The following is an 18,330-nucleotide window of genomic DNA, read 5'->3' on the forward strand; positions in this document are numbered from 1 at the left end:
AAAGATGCAAAATAACTAAAAATAGATGCAAAACCACCACAAAAAGATGCAAAATGACTAAAAATAGATGCAAAACCAGCACAAAAAGATGCAAAATGACAAAAAATAGATGCAAAACCACCACAAAAAGATGCAAAATGACTAAAAATAGATGCAAAACCACCACAAAAAGATGCAAAATGAGTAAAAATAGATGCAAAACCACCATAAAGATGCAAAATAACTAAAAATAGATGCAAAACCACCACAAAAAGATGCAAAATGACTAAAAATAGATACAAAATACAGAGAAACATCCTCATCATCAACCTCTCGCTCAAGTCTTCACGTGGTCGCCAAGGAAACGACTCCTGTTCATGTTTAAGGTCGTGAGGTCGAGACGTTAAAGAGGCGGTTCACTTCCTGGGTCGTGTAACCACGGGAACACAGGAAGTCATAAAGTGCAGAACATCATTCACTCGCTTCCCTCGTGTCCGACGACTTCCTGTGCGAGCTGTCCACCATGACAGCGTTTCCCCGCCGACGCAGTGCAGAGTCTGTCGTCATGTTCCCCGGCTAAAACGACCCCCTCCTCCTCCTCCTCCTCGCCGCCGCCGCCGGGCCACCGGGCCGCTGTGCAGACGAACACACAGCTGCTTTCTCATGACACAACCTCAGAAGAATGTTTACTACAAAGCGTCTGGAGGGTGAACCCGCCCCCGTGTCAGGGCTCGCGGCGTTTGCACACGACGTTTAATTTCAGACCCTTGATTACAGCTTCCAACACCTTCTCCTCCGTCACATCACAGGCTGCTGCTGCGGTGGAGCGGCCTGGCGTGGAGCCGGCGCCGCCGCAGCAGCCTGTGATTAGAGGTTTTCTCTGTGACGTAATGCTGATTTTAAAACCCCCTGCAGGATTTCCGTGTTCCCCGAGGAGGTCAGAGGTCGAGTGCTGGCGGGGTTTGAACCCACAGATGTTGAACTTTGTCAGAAAAAGCTCCGGCGTCGTCACTTCCTTCACGAGGAAGCGAGGAAGCGAGGTCACGACAGAGACGGAAAAGCCCGTGTGTGGAAACGAGCCAGAGAAAAGTGCTGTATGGACACTTTCTGGTCCGTACAGCTGGCGTCAAAGTAAAGTCTGTGTTTAAAGAAGCTCTCCCACTGTGCCTCCGTCCCGTGCCCGAGCACGTGTCACAGCTAAAGTCTGGTTCCTTTGACCAATGTGAGTGCAACCGTACCACGTCTAGGAGCGGCACGCTTGCCGTCCACGGCCCGTTTGGGAGAGGTGGGCTTTAGTAAAGCACGTTTGCACGTGTACAAGCACGAGCGTGCGCACGTGTACGAGCACGAGGCCTACGGCGGCTCTGAGGTCAGGTTAAAGTGTGATAGGAACGTGTGTGTGAGTGGATTCAAGAGGGGGACATTTAGTGTACGGCTGCCCAACCCTGCTCCTGCAGAGCCACTGTCCTGCATGTTTTAGGTTCCTCTCTGCTCCTGGAGCCACTGTCCTGCATGTTTTAGGTTTCTCTCTGCTCCTGGAGCCACTGTCCTGCATGTTTTAGGTTTCTCTCTGCTCCTGGAGCCTCTGTCCTGCATGTTTTAGGTTTCTCTCTGCTCCTGGAGCCACTGTCCTGCATGTTTTAGGTTTCTCTCTGCTCCTGGAGCCACTGTCCTGCATGTTTTAGGTTTCTCTCTGCTCCTGGAGCCACTGTCCTGCATGTTTTAGGCTTCTCTCGGCTCTAACACACCTGAGTCTGATGATCTGCTCGTTATCAAGCAGCTGAAGCTCGTCACAGGTTTGAATCTCGTTAGACTCTACAACATGCAGGACAGAGGCTCCAGGAGCAGAGAGAAACCTAAAACATGCAGGACAGTGGCTCCAGGAGCAGAGAGAAACCTAAAGCATGCAGGACAGTGGCTCCAGGAGCAGAGAGAAACCTAAAACATGCAGGACAGTGGCTCCAGGAGTAGAGAGAAACCTAAAACATGCAGGACAGTGGCTCCAGGAGCAGAGAGAAACCTAAAACATGCAGGACAGTGGCTCCAGGAGTAGAGAGAAACCTAAAACATGCAGGACAGTGGCTCCAGGAGCAGAGAGAAACCTAAAACATGCAGGACAGTGGCTCCAGGAGCAGAGAGAAACCTAAAACATGCAGGACAGTGGCTCCAGGAGCAGAGAGAAACCTAAAACATGCAGGACAGTGGCTCCAGGAGCACTCAAACTCCTCCAGATGAGGTGTAACACGCTGGTTTATCGTTGCTGCTGTTGTTTCCTGCGTCCTGAGCCCACGGGTCGACGTGCTGCCTCTGACCCGGCCCGTGACTCTGACCCTGGGTCTGTCGCCCGTCTCAGGATGAATAACGTCGTCTGAATCGTGTGTAATCCCCGTCTGCGTTGATGTGAACGTGTTGCTCCCTGTTGTCGGGGCTGGACTCGTCCCCAGGTGTCCTCGTCTCTGCTCCTTCAGGCTGATTAGCTGCTGAGAGACTCCCATCATGCAGCGGGGGCTCCCCCCGGACGCCCCAGTGTCTTCATCATGTGGGGAATGCTGAGTGGATTCCTTTCTGCCAGCTCCTGGAACACAAAACACACTTTCATTACTCTCTACCCGGGGAGGAGGGGAGGGGAGCGGCCGGAGACGCTGCGCTCTTCACTGAGAATGTGTGGGATCGAAAGTTCACTTAATGAACGCTGGAGTAAAACATTTGGATCATTCTGGTTCAACTATCACAGAGGAGCAGACGGAGTCACTCTGATGTGTGCAAACACGGGCGTGCACAGTATTTAAAGGGCAGGGGCGAAAAGGGAAAAAACAGAGCACATATAAAGTGTCCTCGCCACTAAGGAGGACACTTTAGCACACGTATAGGCTCCTAGAGGACACTTTAGCACATGTTTATGCTCCTAGAGGACACTTAAGCACACGTTTAGGCTCCTAGAGGACACTTTAGCACACGTTTAGGCTCCTAGAGGACACTTAAACACACGTTTTGGCTCCTAGAGGACACTTTACCACACGTTTAGGCTCCTAGAGGACACTTTAGCACAAGTTTTGGCTCCTAGAGGACACTTAAACACACGTTTAGGCTCCTAGAGGACACTTAACCACACGTTTAGGCTCCTAGAGGACACTTTAGCACATGTTTTGGCTCCTAGAGGACACTTTAACACACGTTTATGCTCCTAGAGGACACTTTAACACACGTTTAGGCTCCTAGAGGACACTTTACCACACGTTTAGGCTCCTAGAGGACACTTTAGCACAAGTTTTGGCTCCTAGAGGACACTTAAACACACGTTTAGGCTCCTAGAGGACACTTTACCACACGTTTAGGCTCCTAGAGGACACTTTAGCACATGTTTTGGCTCCTAGAGGACACTTTAACACACGTTTATGCTCCTAGAGGACACTTTAACACACGTTTAGGCTCCTAGAGGACACTTTACCACACGTTTAGGCTCCTAGAGGACACTTTAGCACATGTTTAGTCTCCTAGAGGACACTTTAGCACAAGTTTCGATTCCTAGAGGACACTTTAACACACGTTTATGCTCCTAGAGGACAATTTAACACACGTTTATGCTCCTAGAGGACACTTTAGCACAAGTTTTGGCTCTTAGAGGACACTTTAGCACATGTTTAGGCTCCTAGAGGACACTTTAACATGCGTTTTGGCTCCTAGAGGACACTTTAACACACGTTTATGCTCCTAGAGGGCACTTTAGCACACGTTTAGGCTCCTAGAGGGCACTTTAGCACACGTTTATGCTCCTAGAGGACACTTTAACCCACGTTTATGCTCCTAGAGGACACTTTAGCACACGTTTAGGCTCCTAGAGGGCACTTTAGCACACGTTTTGGCTCCTAGAGGGCACTTTAGCACACGTTCTGGTTCCTAGAGGGCACTTTAGCACACATTTAGTCTCCTAGATGACACTTTAGCAGGTGTTTTGGCTCCTAGAGGACACTTTAACACATGTTTTGGCTCCTAGAGGGCACTTTAGCACACGTTCTGGTTCCTAGAGGGCACTTTAGTACACATTTAGTCTCCTAGAGGACACTTTAGCACAGGTTTAGGCTCCTAGAGGACACTTTAGCACATGTTTTGGCTCCTAGAGGGAAGTTTAGCACATATATTGGCTCCTAGAGGACACTTTAGCACATGCTTAGGCTCCTAGAGGACACTTTAGCACATGTTTAGGCCTCTAGAGGACACTTTAGCACATGTTTAGGCCTCTAGAGGGAAGTTTAGCACATATTTGGGCTCCTAGAGGACACTGTAGCACACGTTTAGGCTCCTAGAGGACACTTTAGCACAAGTTTAGGATCCTAGAGGACACTTTAGCACACGTTTTTCATCTATCGGGCCACGATGGGGGCCAACCGCCTCCCTGTGCACGCCAGTGTGTCCAAATGTTCCAGACTGGAAATCAGCCCCGCGACACAAATATTGTTTTTTCAGTGTTTCGACGTCTGGACTTTGTTCCACAAAGCTTCGGTCATTTCTGAGTACATTGCTCGACCCGTCCCAAACGACCCGAGGAACAACACGCCGAAGTGCAGACACTCTCCTCCCAGCTCATTAAACAAATCCAAACTGCACTTACGACACAAACGCTGCAAAGCAAATGTCAAACAAAAGGAATCCCAGACAAAGTTTCCATTTCCTGTCTAAGTGCTTGTTGTTTCAGCTGTGGTGGAGATGGATGTGGGTCCGTCAGCTGCTAACGTCGCCGTCGTTACAGAAGCTAATCAGCGGCGAAATGTTCCTGCTCTTTAATCCGCCGCTCTCAGTTAGAACACGACCAGATGTGCAAACGTGCAGAAGTGACGGGCGATGGAGGAACCGTGGAAGAATAAACACAGCACATGTCGCAGAATGTTCCACAGATGGAAGAAGTTTCCCTTAAGTTAAAGTGGTGTAGAAATATTGTGTTGAAGTCCTGCATCAAAGGTTTCCTTTCTAAAAGTTCAAAAGTAAAGCATTAAATTTAAAGAACCAAGTGTAAAAGTATGTTTTGGCTCCTAGAGGACACTTTAGCACACGTTTTGACTCCTAGAGGAAACTTTAGCACACGTTTATGTTCCTGGAAGACACTTTAGCACACGTTTATGCTCCTAGAGGACACTTTAACACACGTTTATGCTCCTAGAGGACACTTTAACACACGTTTATGCTCCTAGAGGACACTTTAGCACACGTTTATGCTCCTAGAGGACACTTTAACACACGTTTATGCTCCTAGAGGACACTTTAGCACACGTTTAGGCTCCTAGAGGACACTTTAACACAAGTTCAGGCTCCTAGAGGACACTTTAACACACGTTTAGGCTCCTAGAGGACACTTTAGCACATGTTTTGGCTCCTAGAGGACACTTTAACACACGTTTAGGCTCCTAGAGGACACTTTAGCACATGTTTAGGTTCCTAGAGGGAAGTTTAGCACATCTTTTGGCTCCTAAAGGACACTTTAACACATGTTTAGGCTCCTAGAGGACACTTTAGGCCATGTTTCGGCTCCTAGAGGGCACTATAGCACATGTTTATGCTCCTAAAGGACACTTTAGCACACGTTTATGTTCCTAGAGGACACTTTAGCACAAGTTTTGACTCTTAAAGGGCACTTTAGCACATGTTTTGGCTCCTAGAGGACACTTTAGCACACGTTTTGGCTCCTAGAGGGCACTTTAGCACATGTTTTGGCTCCAAGATATAAAGAACCCAAGTGTAAAAGTACTTGCACAAAGGCCGATTTCAGCATAATATTATAATTATTAGTCACTTGCACTCAAATCTTATCTTCTAACCTGTAATACTACATCAATATGTCATACTCAACTTGTTGATAACATTTATTAAATTGTTTAAATGCAGTAAAAATGTGGAGTGGAAGTATAAAGTAGTGTCAAATGTAAATACTCTCAACTGAAACTAAAGTAAATTAATAACTGGATCCATAAACCGTCCTGTGTCTCCTTCCCCGTCTCATCCTCAGGTACGACGGCGAGCTGAAGCCGAGCAGCTCCCCGTGTCTGGAGGAGGACGAAGGCTTCAGCGACTGGACTCAGCGCCGAGAGAGGCGGAGGCAGCAGCGCCTGCAGGAGCTCGGCCAGGGAGGCGAGGAGGAGGAGGACGAAGAGGAGGACACGATCAACAAAGCTGCACCCGCCCGGGCGTCGGTCGCGCCCTCGGGCCGACTCCAGAGACAGGAACATGAAGATGGAGACGGGGCTGAGGTGGAGGTGGAGGTGGAGAGGAGGAGGAGTGAGGAGGAGGAGGAGGACAAGAGGAAGAGACAGGAGGTGATGAACAGGAGGACGGAGGAGGTTCAGAGTCCAAATACAGAAGTAAGAGTTCCTCGCTGAACAACGTCGTGTTTGAAGGTTTAACACACGTCTGAGTCAAATTAGCTGTGACTGCTCCCAAGTCTTAAATCATCATCCGAGGGTCTTTTTTCTGCACTTACACTCATCAGATGATCCATCAAGACCGTTTCTTTCGTGTAACAACTGTTAACGTAGAAATCCACTAGAGGTCGCTAACAGCTGGACGTGGCTAACAGTGATTAGCTCGGGGCAGCACGGTGAAGGCATTCAAAGGTCTTTTTTAACCACTAATGCTGCTGAAAATAACAGCAAACCTCTGCAGCAGCATGAGAAGAGTCCCTACACACACAACAAAGCAGCAACAGCGTAGTTAGTGAAGCCAGAGTTTATTAAAGAGTGTTTTAAAGACTTACCTAATGGCCCCTGTACCAGCTCCTCTCATAGTAAAGTCCATTACAGTGGAAGGAGCCCATTGCTGCTTTGTTGTGTGTGTAAGGACTCTTCTAATGCTGCTGCAGAGGTTTGCTGTTATTTTCAGCAGCATTAGTGGTTAAAAAAGACCTTTGAATGCCTTCACCGTGCTGCCCCGAGCTAATCACTGTTAGCCACGTCCGACTGTTAGCGACTCTCCTGGATTTCTCTGTTAATAGTTGTTACATGAAAAAACTGTCTCTGGCTTATTTGATGTGTGCTGAAAAAGATCATGGGATGATTTTGCGCTGGAATTGCACTTAAAAAGGGAAGTCCGATGTTTCGGACCTCCAACTAGGCAAAGTGCACTTGAATGCCCGTCAAAGTGGAACCTCCTACCAGCGAATTCAGGGTCGGTCGAGCTCCAGCTTGGGCAGTGCAAGTGAAACGGAGCGACGATGACGAGGCAGGAAGCTCTGCAAATAATTTGATTTAGACCAAATAAAAGGATCGGTCAGACTTTAATCAGAAATATATGAGAATTTAATATTGATGAGTTTACATTTGAGTGTGCCATACTAAGCGTACTAGGAGCATTTAAAGATTACAAAAGAAAACTTGCTTTAACCCGACGCATCGTACAGCACGCACACCAGAAACTTTATTGATTAGCAATGAATGAATGAATGTGTTAGCCACGTCCGGCTGTTAGTGACTCTACCGGATTTCTCTGTTAATGGTTCAAACGCGGAGAAAAATGTCTTTAGGGCTTCTCTGATGAATGTAAGTGCCAAAAAAGACCCTGGGATGATTTTACGCCGGAATGACCCTTTAAGTCGTGGCTAAAACCAAATAAAGAGTCCACATTTAATTGTCTTCATTGGCTGCATGTTTTAAAAAAAGAGGAAATCTTTTGTCGTTTCACGTTGAGGTGGAGAAAAGAAAGGAAGTTCAAATCTCCTGCACGTCCAAAGTGTTCGTCCACCAACAACCAGAATACGGCGACGCCAATGGAGACGCAACCAAAGAGGAAGTGACATCATCATCATCATACAGGAGCAACAGGACAAAAAGATCCTCCAGGTGCGTGACGGGTTTGATTTACGGCTGTTTCAGTGAAGACAGAAACGCAGTCAGTGAACCTGTGAACTCTAATTCTTCACGTCTGCAGCAGAGGCGTGGAGCCCGAGGACGCGGACGCCATCCTGGAGACGGAGCGGCGTCTGGAGAAGATCCGCCAGAGCCTCCAGCAGAAGGAGAGCCAGGAGCTGGAGCAGCTGAGACTCCGGCAGGGGGAGGCCGAGCAGGAGCTGGAGGAGCTGAAGAGGAGGAGGGAGGAGAGGCGTCGAGTCCGGGTGGAAGAGGAGCGGCAGCGGGAGGAGGAGGAGCGGACACGGCAGGCCAAGGACGAGGTGACGCTTCACAAGCAGACGACCGCTGCATTCAAATGTGGAAGAGCAACGAGACCATGTTCTGTATTTATTTACCTCACGTTTCCAACCTCAGACTGTATGAAAAATGGGCGTAGCCGCATTTCCTCTGACCAAAAAAGGGCATGTATGTGACGTTAGGGGGAGGGGCGTACGTCCCTTTTTTGTTTTTGTTGATTGTTTGGACGACTGAGAGGACGAGGCTTCTACTGAAACCACCGTTCTCTCACCTTGATCTAATCGTCCTCCCCTACGGGAGTCTCCATCTTGTCAGACTTTGACTCCGCCTCATTTCCTCTGACCAAAAAAGGGCATGTATGTGACGTTGGGGGGAGGGGCGTACGTCGATCTGGCTGACGTTTACCTCCGAGGAGAAGTGAGGGCCAGAGGCTAGCTGTCACTCGTACACGTGCACACGCTCGTGCTCGTACACGTGCAAACGTGCTTTACTAAAGCCCACCTCTCCCAAACGGGCCGTGGACGGCAAGCGTGCCGCTCCTAGAGGCCGTACGGTTGCACTCACACTGGTCAAAGGAACCAGACTTTAGCCGTGAAACGTGCTGGGGCACGGTACGGAGGCACAGTGGGAGGGCGCCCTTAGTCTCTTTTAGTGACACAGCAGAGCGTTTAGCAGCTGAACAGACAGATATTTCCCTCAGACGGACGCAAACCTCACTCCAATAGGACGATAATGTCTCCTGGCGGTCCACACGGGCTACTGCACGTTAGCAAAACGAGCTTATAAGAAGATAAGATGTCTGTGAGTCCGTGTGCTCTGTGTGAAGCCACCAGGTGTGCACAGGTGTGATTCTGCAGCGTTAAACACACTGAGTGTTGGTGTTTTCCAGGAGGAGCGGAGGCGGATGAAGGAGGACATGGAGAGGAGGAGGATGGAGGCGGCGGAGAGGATGAAGAGCCTGAGCACGTCCAGCGTGGACGGAGACGAGGCCTTCAGTCCCTTCAGTCCCAAAACTCACACACACAAGGTGACGACACACACACACACACACACACACACACACACACACACACACACACTCTCGGGGAAAATAGGTTTATTGTGCTTAGACCAGCAGATACTCTCTGCAGGTGTCGGCCCGTCACACACACACACATCAGTGTGTGTTGGTTTTGCGTGTTTTTAACCTTTTTTAAAAACATATGATGCAGAAAATCCTGTTTCGGGCGATTATGAAATGGTGTCATATCAATACTTCTTTATTATTTGTTTAAATGTTGAAAGTATTGACTGATACTGAACATAAAGTATAATTTAGCTTTTTATTTTTTTCTTTATTTTTTATTTTAATGTTTCTTTATGTAGTTTGTATTTAAATGGTCAGCAATTGACTAATGATGAACATGTTTTATATTTATTTTAATTTTAATGGTCAACACTTGAACATGTTTTATTTTTATTTTTACAACACTTGAAAATGTTTTTTGCCATTTATTTAATTAAAATTTATTTTATTTAAATGGTCAGCAACTGACTGATACTGAACATAAAGTATAATAATAATAATTATTTATTTAAATGTTTCTTTATTTAGTTTGTATTTAAATGGTCAGTAATTGATTAATACTGAACATGATTTTTCCTATTTTATTTTTATTTATTTTAATTTTACTTTATTTTAACGGTCAACACTTGAACTTCACCTTTACTATTTATTTTCTATTTATTTATTTTATTTAAATGGTTAAAAATTGACTGATACTGAACATGATTTTTTCTATTTATTAACATATATTTTTCTATTTATTGTATTTTCTATTTATTTGATTTTTATTTATTTTATTGTAATCGTCAACGATTGAACATGTTTTTTTCCATTTATTTTATTTATTAATTTTAATATACTCATCAAAGTAGTTTTTTAATATAATCCACGTATCGTAAATATCAGTGACTTTAGCTCCGAACACTGATCACTGATCGTCTCGTGCTGATGATGTCACTCTAAACAAACCTGATCATTATCTTCACAGCCCGTGGGTTCAGACTACGCTTGTAAGTTGCATGTGTGTGTGTGTGTGTGTGTGTGTGTGTGTGTCTGTGTGTGTGTGTTTGAAAGCATGTAGTGAACACTGAGCGCTCCACGTGTGGCTGCAGGGGAACTTCTCCCGTCACTGTTGAAAGCAGAACAAAGTCCTGAACATTCAGATATTTGTGCACAAGTTTCTGTTGAGACTTTAAACTTTAGTGGGACTTTGTCAGGAGCATGACACTGCACGTGTGTTCTGCACCGCTCAGGTTTGCTTTTCTCCTGTAACTTTGCAGCAGAGTCTGCGCGGTAGAGATCACGCCGCAGAGTCACGTCCTCAAAGTGGCGTCCAAGCACTCACCTTTGCTTTGACATGTGGACCAGGGGAGGTGGGGATCGAACCGCCAATCTTTCAAATGGAGGACGACCCACTGAGTCACAGCGGCCAGTTAGCTACGTTAGCGTCTCTCCCGGCATTCTCTGTACATGGTTGATCAACCAAAAAAAACTGTCTCCATGGATTATTTGATGTGTTTTCATGCTGTAAAAAAACCCTGGTGTCCATTTTCAAACGACTTACACTTTAAATAAATAAAGAGCTCGTTCCTAAACGTCCCCAAACACACATTTTCTTCGTATCCGTCGTCTTAATCATGTAAATATTTAAGATTTGATTTCAGATTTGTGGCTGTAGTTTAGGCACAAAAACAGGAAGTTCAAAGACAAAGGTTTATTCCGGAAACACCTGAAAATAAGCTAAGATTAAAAAAAACGCACAGTCAGCGTCTTGCTCTATTTCCCATCATCCTCTGCTCTTGTAGCTGCTGCGATGACTCGTCCAGCTTGTTGTAGGAGGGAGACTCTTCTCTGTTTGTGTTGGAGCTGAACTGTATTAACACACTTCCCCCCCGCCCCTCAGAAAAATGACCTCCTCCTTCTTCTTCTTCTTCTGCAGATCACAGAGAGGACGGAGTCGTTGAACCGCTCGCTGAAGAAGAGGTGAGCATCCTCCTCGTCACTGTAGATGTGCCCTCTGCACCTCTCTCCCTTTAGTTCTTACAACAAAAATTCAAATTCAGTTCAAACGTCAAATAAGAACCATAAACCCCTCATAGACGCTCTTACAGCGCCCTCCCACTGTGCCTCTGTCCCGTGCCCCGTGCTTTAGGGTCCTTGTCCCCCCCTCCAGGCCCGTTTGTACTCACACTACCTGGGCCTCGGAGAATGCTTCTTGCTGCCTATACGTCATCACGCCGTAACACGTCACACGCATTGATGACGTCATGGCGATGCGTGGCCTTGTTTCCAGATCTTTCCGTAGACCTCTGAGTTTTTGTGCGTCTTGTCGACTGTTTTTGAATCTTTTCATCGACCAAATCTGCAGTAAACACTCCACCTCCGCATCACACCAACGTCAACCTTTCACCGCCATTGTTTGAAATGTCCGCGCATGGTCCCTCCTTCTTTTTTCTATGTCCCAACAGGCGCACAGGAAATGACCTCAGAGCCGCCGTAGGCCTCGCGCTCGTGCTCGTGCTCGTACACGTGCGCACGCTCGTGCTCGTACATGTGCCATATGTCACACTGGTCAAACACACAGGGACTGAAAACACATCGAGCGACGAGAACACGGACAGAAAAATGATGAAACTGATTTGTCTGTCACCTCCCGAGCGGATGAGTAACACGCCGCCTCCTTTAACGCTTCGTTTCTGTTGTTTTGTGTGAATCAGTAACAGCTTTAAGAAGACGCAGCCTCTCGTCCTGCTGCCCAAGATCGACGACAAGCTGGAGCAGTACGCCCACGCCGTGGAGGTCAGCTCACGCACAAACACACACTTACACACACACACACACACACACACTCAAACCCAGCCCCGCCCACAGAGAGAGACTTCCTGTCTGATCCAATCAGGAAGCTCTGTGTCAGTTCTCTGAGTGTCCACTAGGGGCAGGTTTCATAACAGAGCAGTTTCTCATTGAGCCCCATGTTAAACAGGCCGTTTACACAGCATCATTAAACCTGTTTAAGGACAAAAGAACATTCTAGTCTGTGTGTTTAGCTCAGGTCTCCATGACAACACTGAGGGGGAGGGGCTAGTTTTTATTTTATTGGAGGTTAAAGTTTATGAATAATTAGGGACGTGGCCTCTTGAGTGACAGCTAGCCTCTGGCCCTCACTTCTCCTCGGAGGTAAACATCAGCCAGATGGACGTACGCCCCTCCCCCCAACGTCACATACATGCCCTTTTTGGTCAGAGGAAATGAGGCAGAGGTAAAGTCTGACAAGATGGCGACTCCCGTAGGCGAGGACGATTGAAGTTGAGCGAACCGACCTCTTAATGAACCCTCTGAAGCCTCCGGGGGTTTTCTGCACTCAAACGCTTCTGATAAACTTCTTGACTCTCTTTGTTTAAAACCAGCTGAAGGTCAAAGAGCAGCACCCGGCTGATGACATCACGGCGCTCTGTTGTTATTTCAGACAGACATGATGACGGGGACTGACCTCTTTATTTTTGCCTTTCCGCTCCTTGTTTTCACTCCTCGCCTCGGGCGGATTCACAGTCGACGCTCGGCAGCCGTGCACTTCTCCCCCTGCTGGACATTAGAGAGAATGCAGCTTTAAGTGGAGTCTCCTCCTGCTGGACATTAGAGAGAATGCAGCTTTAAGTGGAGTCTCCTCCTGCTGGACATTAGAGAGAATGCAGCTTTAAGTGGAGTCTCCTCCTGCTGGACATTAGAGAGAATGCAGCTTTAAGTGGAGTCTCCCCCTGCTGGACATTAGAGAGAATGCAGCTTTAAGTGGAGTCTCCTCCTGCTGGACATTAGAGAGAATGCAGCTTTAAGTGGAGTCTCCTCCTGCTGGACATTAGAGAGAATACAGCTTTAAGTGGAGTCTCCTCCTGCTGGACATTAGAGAGAATGCAGCTTTAAGTGGAGTCTCCTCCTGCTGGACATTAGAGAGAATGCAGCTTTAAGTGGAGTCTCCTCCTGCTGGACATTAGAGACACTAACCCTGGTTGTTGTTGTTGTTGTTGTTGTCGTTGTTGTTGTTGTGCAGAACTCGCAGGAGGCCCGGGCAGTGAAGGCGTCACTGACCGACCTGCCCGGCTCACCTGAGGTCGTCTCCTCAAAGAAGAACCTGTTTGAGGCCGGAGACGCCTGGAGCCAGAGTCCCAGTAAGGGGGCCGCCTGCAAGGTAAGAAAACCCCCAGAGACCAGGGGCCTCGTTCCTAAAGCTCACCGCGCAGAAACTTCGCTTGGACGGGAAGAAATGTGCCGCGGCAAACATTGATGTGCCTATCCTTATCTATCACCCGTGAGTCGAGCTCCTGCAAAGGACAGGCTGTGCTGATATAGGACTAAACTGTTGACACGCAGTTAAGATGAAGTTTGAATCCCACAGTTTTACCCCTTTAACACATTTGTGTAATGTTTAATGTTGTTTGTGCACGCTGACGGTTAAATATTATATAATATATATTCATGAGATATTTAGCATCTGTAATTTATGGAGGATAATGGGAGGAAAAGTGGGACGACACCGGGCGGAGATCAGGAATGAATGAATGCTTTATTTCAAACTAAATTACACTTGAAGCACGAGTCATTAAAACCCTTTGTATGTTTGAAAAGGAGCATTAGCTTATTAACTCCTACCCCTTCTCCACTCAGGGCGCCCTCCCACTGTGCGTCCGTCCCGTGCCCCGTGCTTTAGGGTCCTTGTCCCCCCCTCCAGGCCCGTTTGTACTCACACTACCTGGGCCTCGGAGAATGCTTCTTGCTGCCTATACGTCATCACGCCGTAACACGTCACACGCATTGATGACGTCATGGCGATGCGTGGCTTTGTTTCCAGATCTTTCCGTAGACCTCGGAGTTTTTGTGCGTCTTGTCGACTGTTTTTGAATCTTTTCATCGACCAAATCTGCAGTAAACACTCCACCTCCGCATCACACCAACGTGAACCTTTCACCGCCATTGTTTTAAATGTCCGCGCATGGTCCCTCCTTCTTTTTTCTACGTCCCAACAGGCGCACAGGAAATGACCTCAGAACCGCCGTAGGCCTCGTGCTCTTACACGTGCGCACGCTCGTGCTCGTACACGTACTCGTACCGCTCCTAGACGTGGTACGGTTGCACTCACACTGGTCAAAGGAACCAGACTTTAGCCGTGACACGTGCTGGGGCACGGTACGGAGGCACAGTGGGAGTGCGCCCTCAGTACCTGGAACTACAGGTTTTCTTACTTCCTGTGTATCCTGCTTGTGTAAAAATACATAAATGACAAGTATGGCAAGTATGGATTTTAAGGTATTTATAAAGGAACAATTGGTGCAAATGTGCGCTCGTGAGTTCACGGTTGTGTTAAAGATTCTACGCACAGTTTTATAAACGAGGCCCCACGCGTCACGTCCAGCTCCAGCAGGAAGTTCTGTCAACGTTAAAAACCCGCTGCCTTTAAAAGTCCCAGAGTGAAAGACTGCGTGGCGTTAAACAACGACTACAATACAAAACACTCTTGAACCTTTAACTTTCTTAAAACCAGGACGCTGAGGGGCTGAAGGTGGGCGTCGCCAACCGCATCACGCAGTGGGTGAAGGGTCCGTCCGACGGCAGCAGACCGGCGCTCTGCAAACCAACAGTAAGTCACAAACACGCCATGGACCATACCATCTTTAATTGAAATCAATTAAGTCATCAATCAATCTTTACATGTTATTTCCCAGATCACTGTCATATAAACATACACCACACCTACCCCCCCCCCCCCCCCTTAAAGGCAGCCATCACCACATTAATCCAGAGACGCCTGTACAAACCAACTTCTACCCCACACTTGGTTTGGTCCGGGCACTATGAAAGCCAGCCTGACACAAGGCTCGGGTCCTTTGTAGTGTGGGTTTGGTTCGGGCACTTTTAAAGCCAGCCTGACACAAGGCTCGGGTCCTTTGTAGTGTATGTTTGGTTCGGGCACTATAAAAGCCAGCCTGACACAAGGCCCGGGTCCTTCGTCCCGGCCCAGCACCAGGAAATACTGTGGTGAGAAAAGAACAGTTAGTTCAACTCAGGATTACTTAAATTTAAATAATAATAAAGAAAATACTCAAAACTCTGTGTGTGTGTGTGTGTGTGTGTGTGTGTGTGTGTGTGTGTGTGTGTGTGTGTGTGTGTGTGTGTGTGTGTGTGTGTGTGTGTGTGTGTGTGTGTGTGTGTGTGTGTGTGTGTGTGTGTGTGTGTGTGTGTGTGTGTGTGTGTGTGTGTGTGTGTGTGTGTGTGTGTGTGTGTGTGTGTGTGTGTGTGTGTGTGTGTGTGTGTGTGTGTGTGTGTGTGTGTGTGTGTGTGTGTGTGTGTGTGTGTGTGTGTGTGTGTGTGTGTGTGTGTGTGTGTGTGTGTGTGTGTGTGTGTGTGTGTGTGTGTGTGTGTGTGTGTGTGTGTGTGTGTGTGTGTGTGTGTGTGAACTGTAGTTCAGTGTGTGCACCCACCAAGCTAACAATAGCACGCCACCTGGCTAACATGTGGTGTGTGTATTGAACGATGGTGCGGTGTGTGTACTGAACGATGGTGCGGTGTGTGTGGACTGAACGATGGTGCAGTGTTTTACCAGTGGCAGGGGAAACTGGAAACTGAAGTTGCACCAAAACAGCTTCTTCTCTTGCTTTTACTTCTCTCTTTTTTTATGTATAAAAATAATATAATAATAATAAAAGCTTTCAAAACATAAAATGCAGAAATGAAAGAATCAGCACATGCATTGGAAGAGAAAACGTGAAACTTTGATTTTAAAAACGCTTCCTTTTTTATGTTTTAAGCGTTAATTAAACGCAGAATGTCGACATGTTTGTGTTTATCATGGATTGACCCGTCAGGACGTGAGGCCCGGGGACGTGATGCAGAAAAAGAACATGTGGGAGGTTATCGGAGACTCGACAGGACGGCCCGGACAGAGAACCAAGGTGAACACACACACACACACATACACACACAGAGTTGTGTTTCATTACATTGATTTACTTTGATTTCATGGAGATGTACATGACCTCTGCTTGCTTAATCCTTATCATCAAATACAATGATTTACTTTATGGGGACCCCAAAAGCAGGTCCCCACAACGTACTTATACAAGCACACACACGCACACACAAATGAGCATTAAATAGAAGTTTACTCGTACTATAAACTTATTATTTTAATTTCAGTTATATTAATAATTTTACTTGGGTCTGTGTTATTGTGACAAACTTTATTGTTTGGTTATATTTCATGAATCAAAAATCAGAATAGTTGTTTTTTTAACACAAAATGTTTTAAAATATAATTTTCAGCTGCTTAAGTGACAGACGGACAGAGAGATAGATGGACGGATGGGTGGACGGATAGATGGGTGGACGGATAGACGGATAGATGGATGGATGGATGGATGGATGGATAGATAGATAGACAGAGGATAGATAGATAGACAGACTGACGGACAGTGGATATGTATTCTGACCTTGATCTTCTCTCGTGTTCAGGGCTCGTCAGCAGTTAAAAAGTACAAATTTGTCGTCACTGGTCACGGAAAGTATGAGAAGATCCCCGTGGACGACGAGGACGGACCAGAGTTCACCAACGGAGAGTCCGGTAAGACCGCAGACGGGTTCAAGCCTCTGCTCCCATCATGTGACTGAGGTCGTTATGTTTAAGATACTTTAGAAATACGATTCAAACTTCCTCCTTTTACATGTTTTAAAGCTGATTTTGCAAAGTGGTGAATCTGCCTTTAGGTTCATCATACTTTTTTTATTTGATCCTTTTAAAACAGCGACAAATCAAATGATAATATGATATATTTCAAACACTGTGTACATGTGATTTTAATAATGAAAGTAAAGAAAGAAACCTTCAAAACATGAAGGTAGAGAGGCATAAGCAGGTAAACCACGGTTGCATTTCCTGTGCGCCTGTTGGGACGTAGAAAAAAGAAGGAGGGACCATGCGCGGACATTTCAAACAATGGCGGTGAAAGGTTCACGTTGGTGTGATGCGGAGGTGGAGTGTTTACTGCAGATTTGGTCGATGAAAAGATTCAAAAACAGTCGACAAGACGCACAAAAACTCCGAGGTCTACGGAAAGATCTGGAAACAAAGCCACGCATCGCCATGACGTCATCAATGCGTGTGACGTGTTACGGCGTGATGACGTATAGGCAGCAAGAAGCATTCTCCGAGGCCCAGGTAGTGTGAGTACAAACAGGCCTGGAGGGGGGACAAGGACCCTAAAGCACGGGGCACGGGACGGAGGCACAGTGGGAGGGCGCCCTCAGAAATGCGTTCACAGAAAACCAAATCTGTCACAAACTACGTTTCTCTCGTAATGTAACTGAGAATCCAGTTTCGTTGTATGGGAGTGTAATTTTCCGGAGACAAGGTACAGTGCATTTTATTTTTGTATGTATTTCTTATTTATTTGAGTTCAGACGTACGACGCTACGTTCTGCTAACAGTCGCACAACACAATGTGCTTCGTTTTATAGTTGTTAAAGTGATCTTTGTGTAACTCTACATGCACAATAACAGCTACTGGAAGCTCACTTCATTGCTCATTATCAAAGGGAGCTTTCCTGCAGCTCAAGAAATACTTGCGACTGGGCGCGGCATAACGTGGCTCGAGGAACTCCACAAGTTTGGTGAACCCGGCATCTTGAACGATAGAAAAGGGCTGGTTAGCAAGCTTGTTAGCCACGGTTAGCAACCTACGAGTCTAGCGTGCTGTCGTTGTTGTACGTCATCAAGCACTCATCTCATCTTCATCTGCTGATCCTGGATCAGGTCTCGGGGGCAGCAGCTCCAGCAGGGACCCCAAACTTCCCTTTCCCGGGCCACATTAACCAGCTCTAACTGGGGGATCCTGAGGCGTTCCCAGGCCAGTGTGGAGATCTAATCTCTCCACCTGGTCCTGGGTCTTCCCCGAGGCCTCCTCCCAGCTGGACGTGCCTGGAACACCTCCCTAGGGAGGCGCCCAGGGTTCATCCTTACCAGATGATCCTGAACCACCTCAACTGGCTCCTTTCAACACAAAGGAGCAGCGGCTCTACTCCGAGTTCCTCACGGATGCTGAACTTCTCACCCTCACGTCATCAAGCACGCGCCTGTAAATGCTGCATTCATGCAGACTGGGAAATGCTGAAGCCTACAGAACCAACATCGGT

General features: G+C 47.1%; 1 protein-coding gene across 1 annotated transcript in view; it reads left to right on the plus strand.

The window, feature by feature from the left end:
• lsp1a (lymphocyte specific protein 1 a) overlaps window positions 1-18,330 on the plus strand; it is a 32,320-nt gene that overhangs the window by 9,088 nt on the left and 4,902 nt on the right. The window contains exons 3-12 of the mRNA XM_083916568.1: window positions 5,978-6,329; window positions 7,651-7,802; window positions 7,891-8,131; window positions 8,998-9,135; window positions 11,093-11,136; window positions 11,871-11,952; window positions 13,199-13,336; window positions 14,687-14,782; window positions 16,008-16,094; window positions 16,654-16,762. Of these exons, the coding sequence (XP_083772694.1) occupies window positions 5,978-6,329; window positions 7,651-7,802; window positions 7,891-8,131; window positions 8,998-9,135; window positions 11,093-11,136; window positions 11,871-11,952; window positions 13,199-13,336; window positions 14,687-14,782; window positions 16,008-16,094; window positions 16,654-16,762 (1,439 nt within the window). The remainder of the gene's footprint in view (window positions 1-5,977; window positions 6,330-7,650; window positions 7,803-7,890; window positions 8,132-8,997; window positions 9,136-11,092; window positions 11,137-11,870; window positions 11,953-13,198; window positions 13,337-14,686; window positions 14,783-16,007; window positions 16,095-16,653; window positions 16,763-18,330) is intronic.

This window comes from Echiichthys vipera, assembly GCF_963691815.1.
Source record: "Echiichthys vipera genome assembly, chromosome: 7".
Classification (NCBI taxonomy): Eukaryota; Metazoa; Chordata; class Actinopteri; order Perciformes; family Trachinidae; genus Echiichthys; species Echiichthys vipera.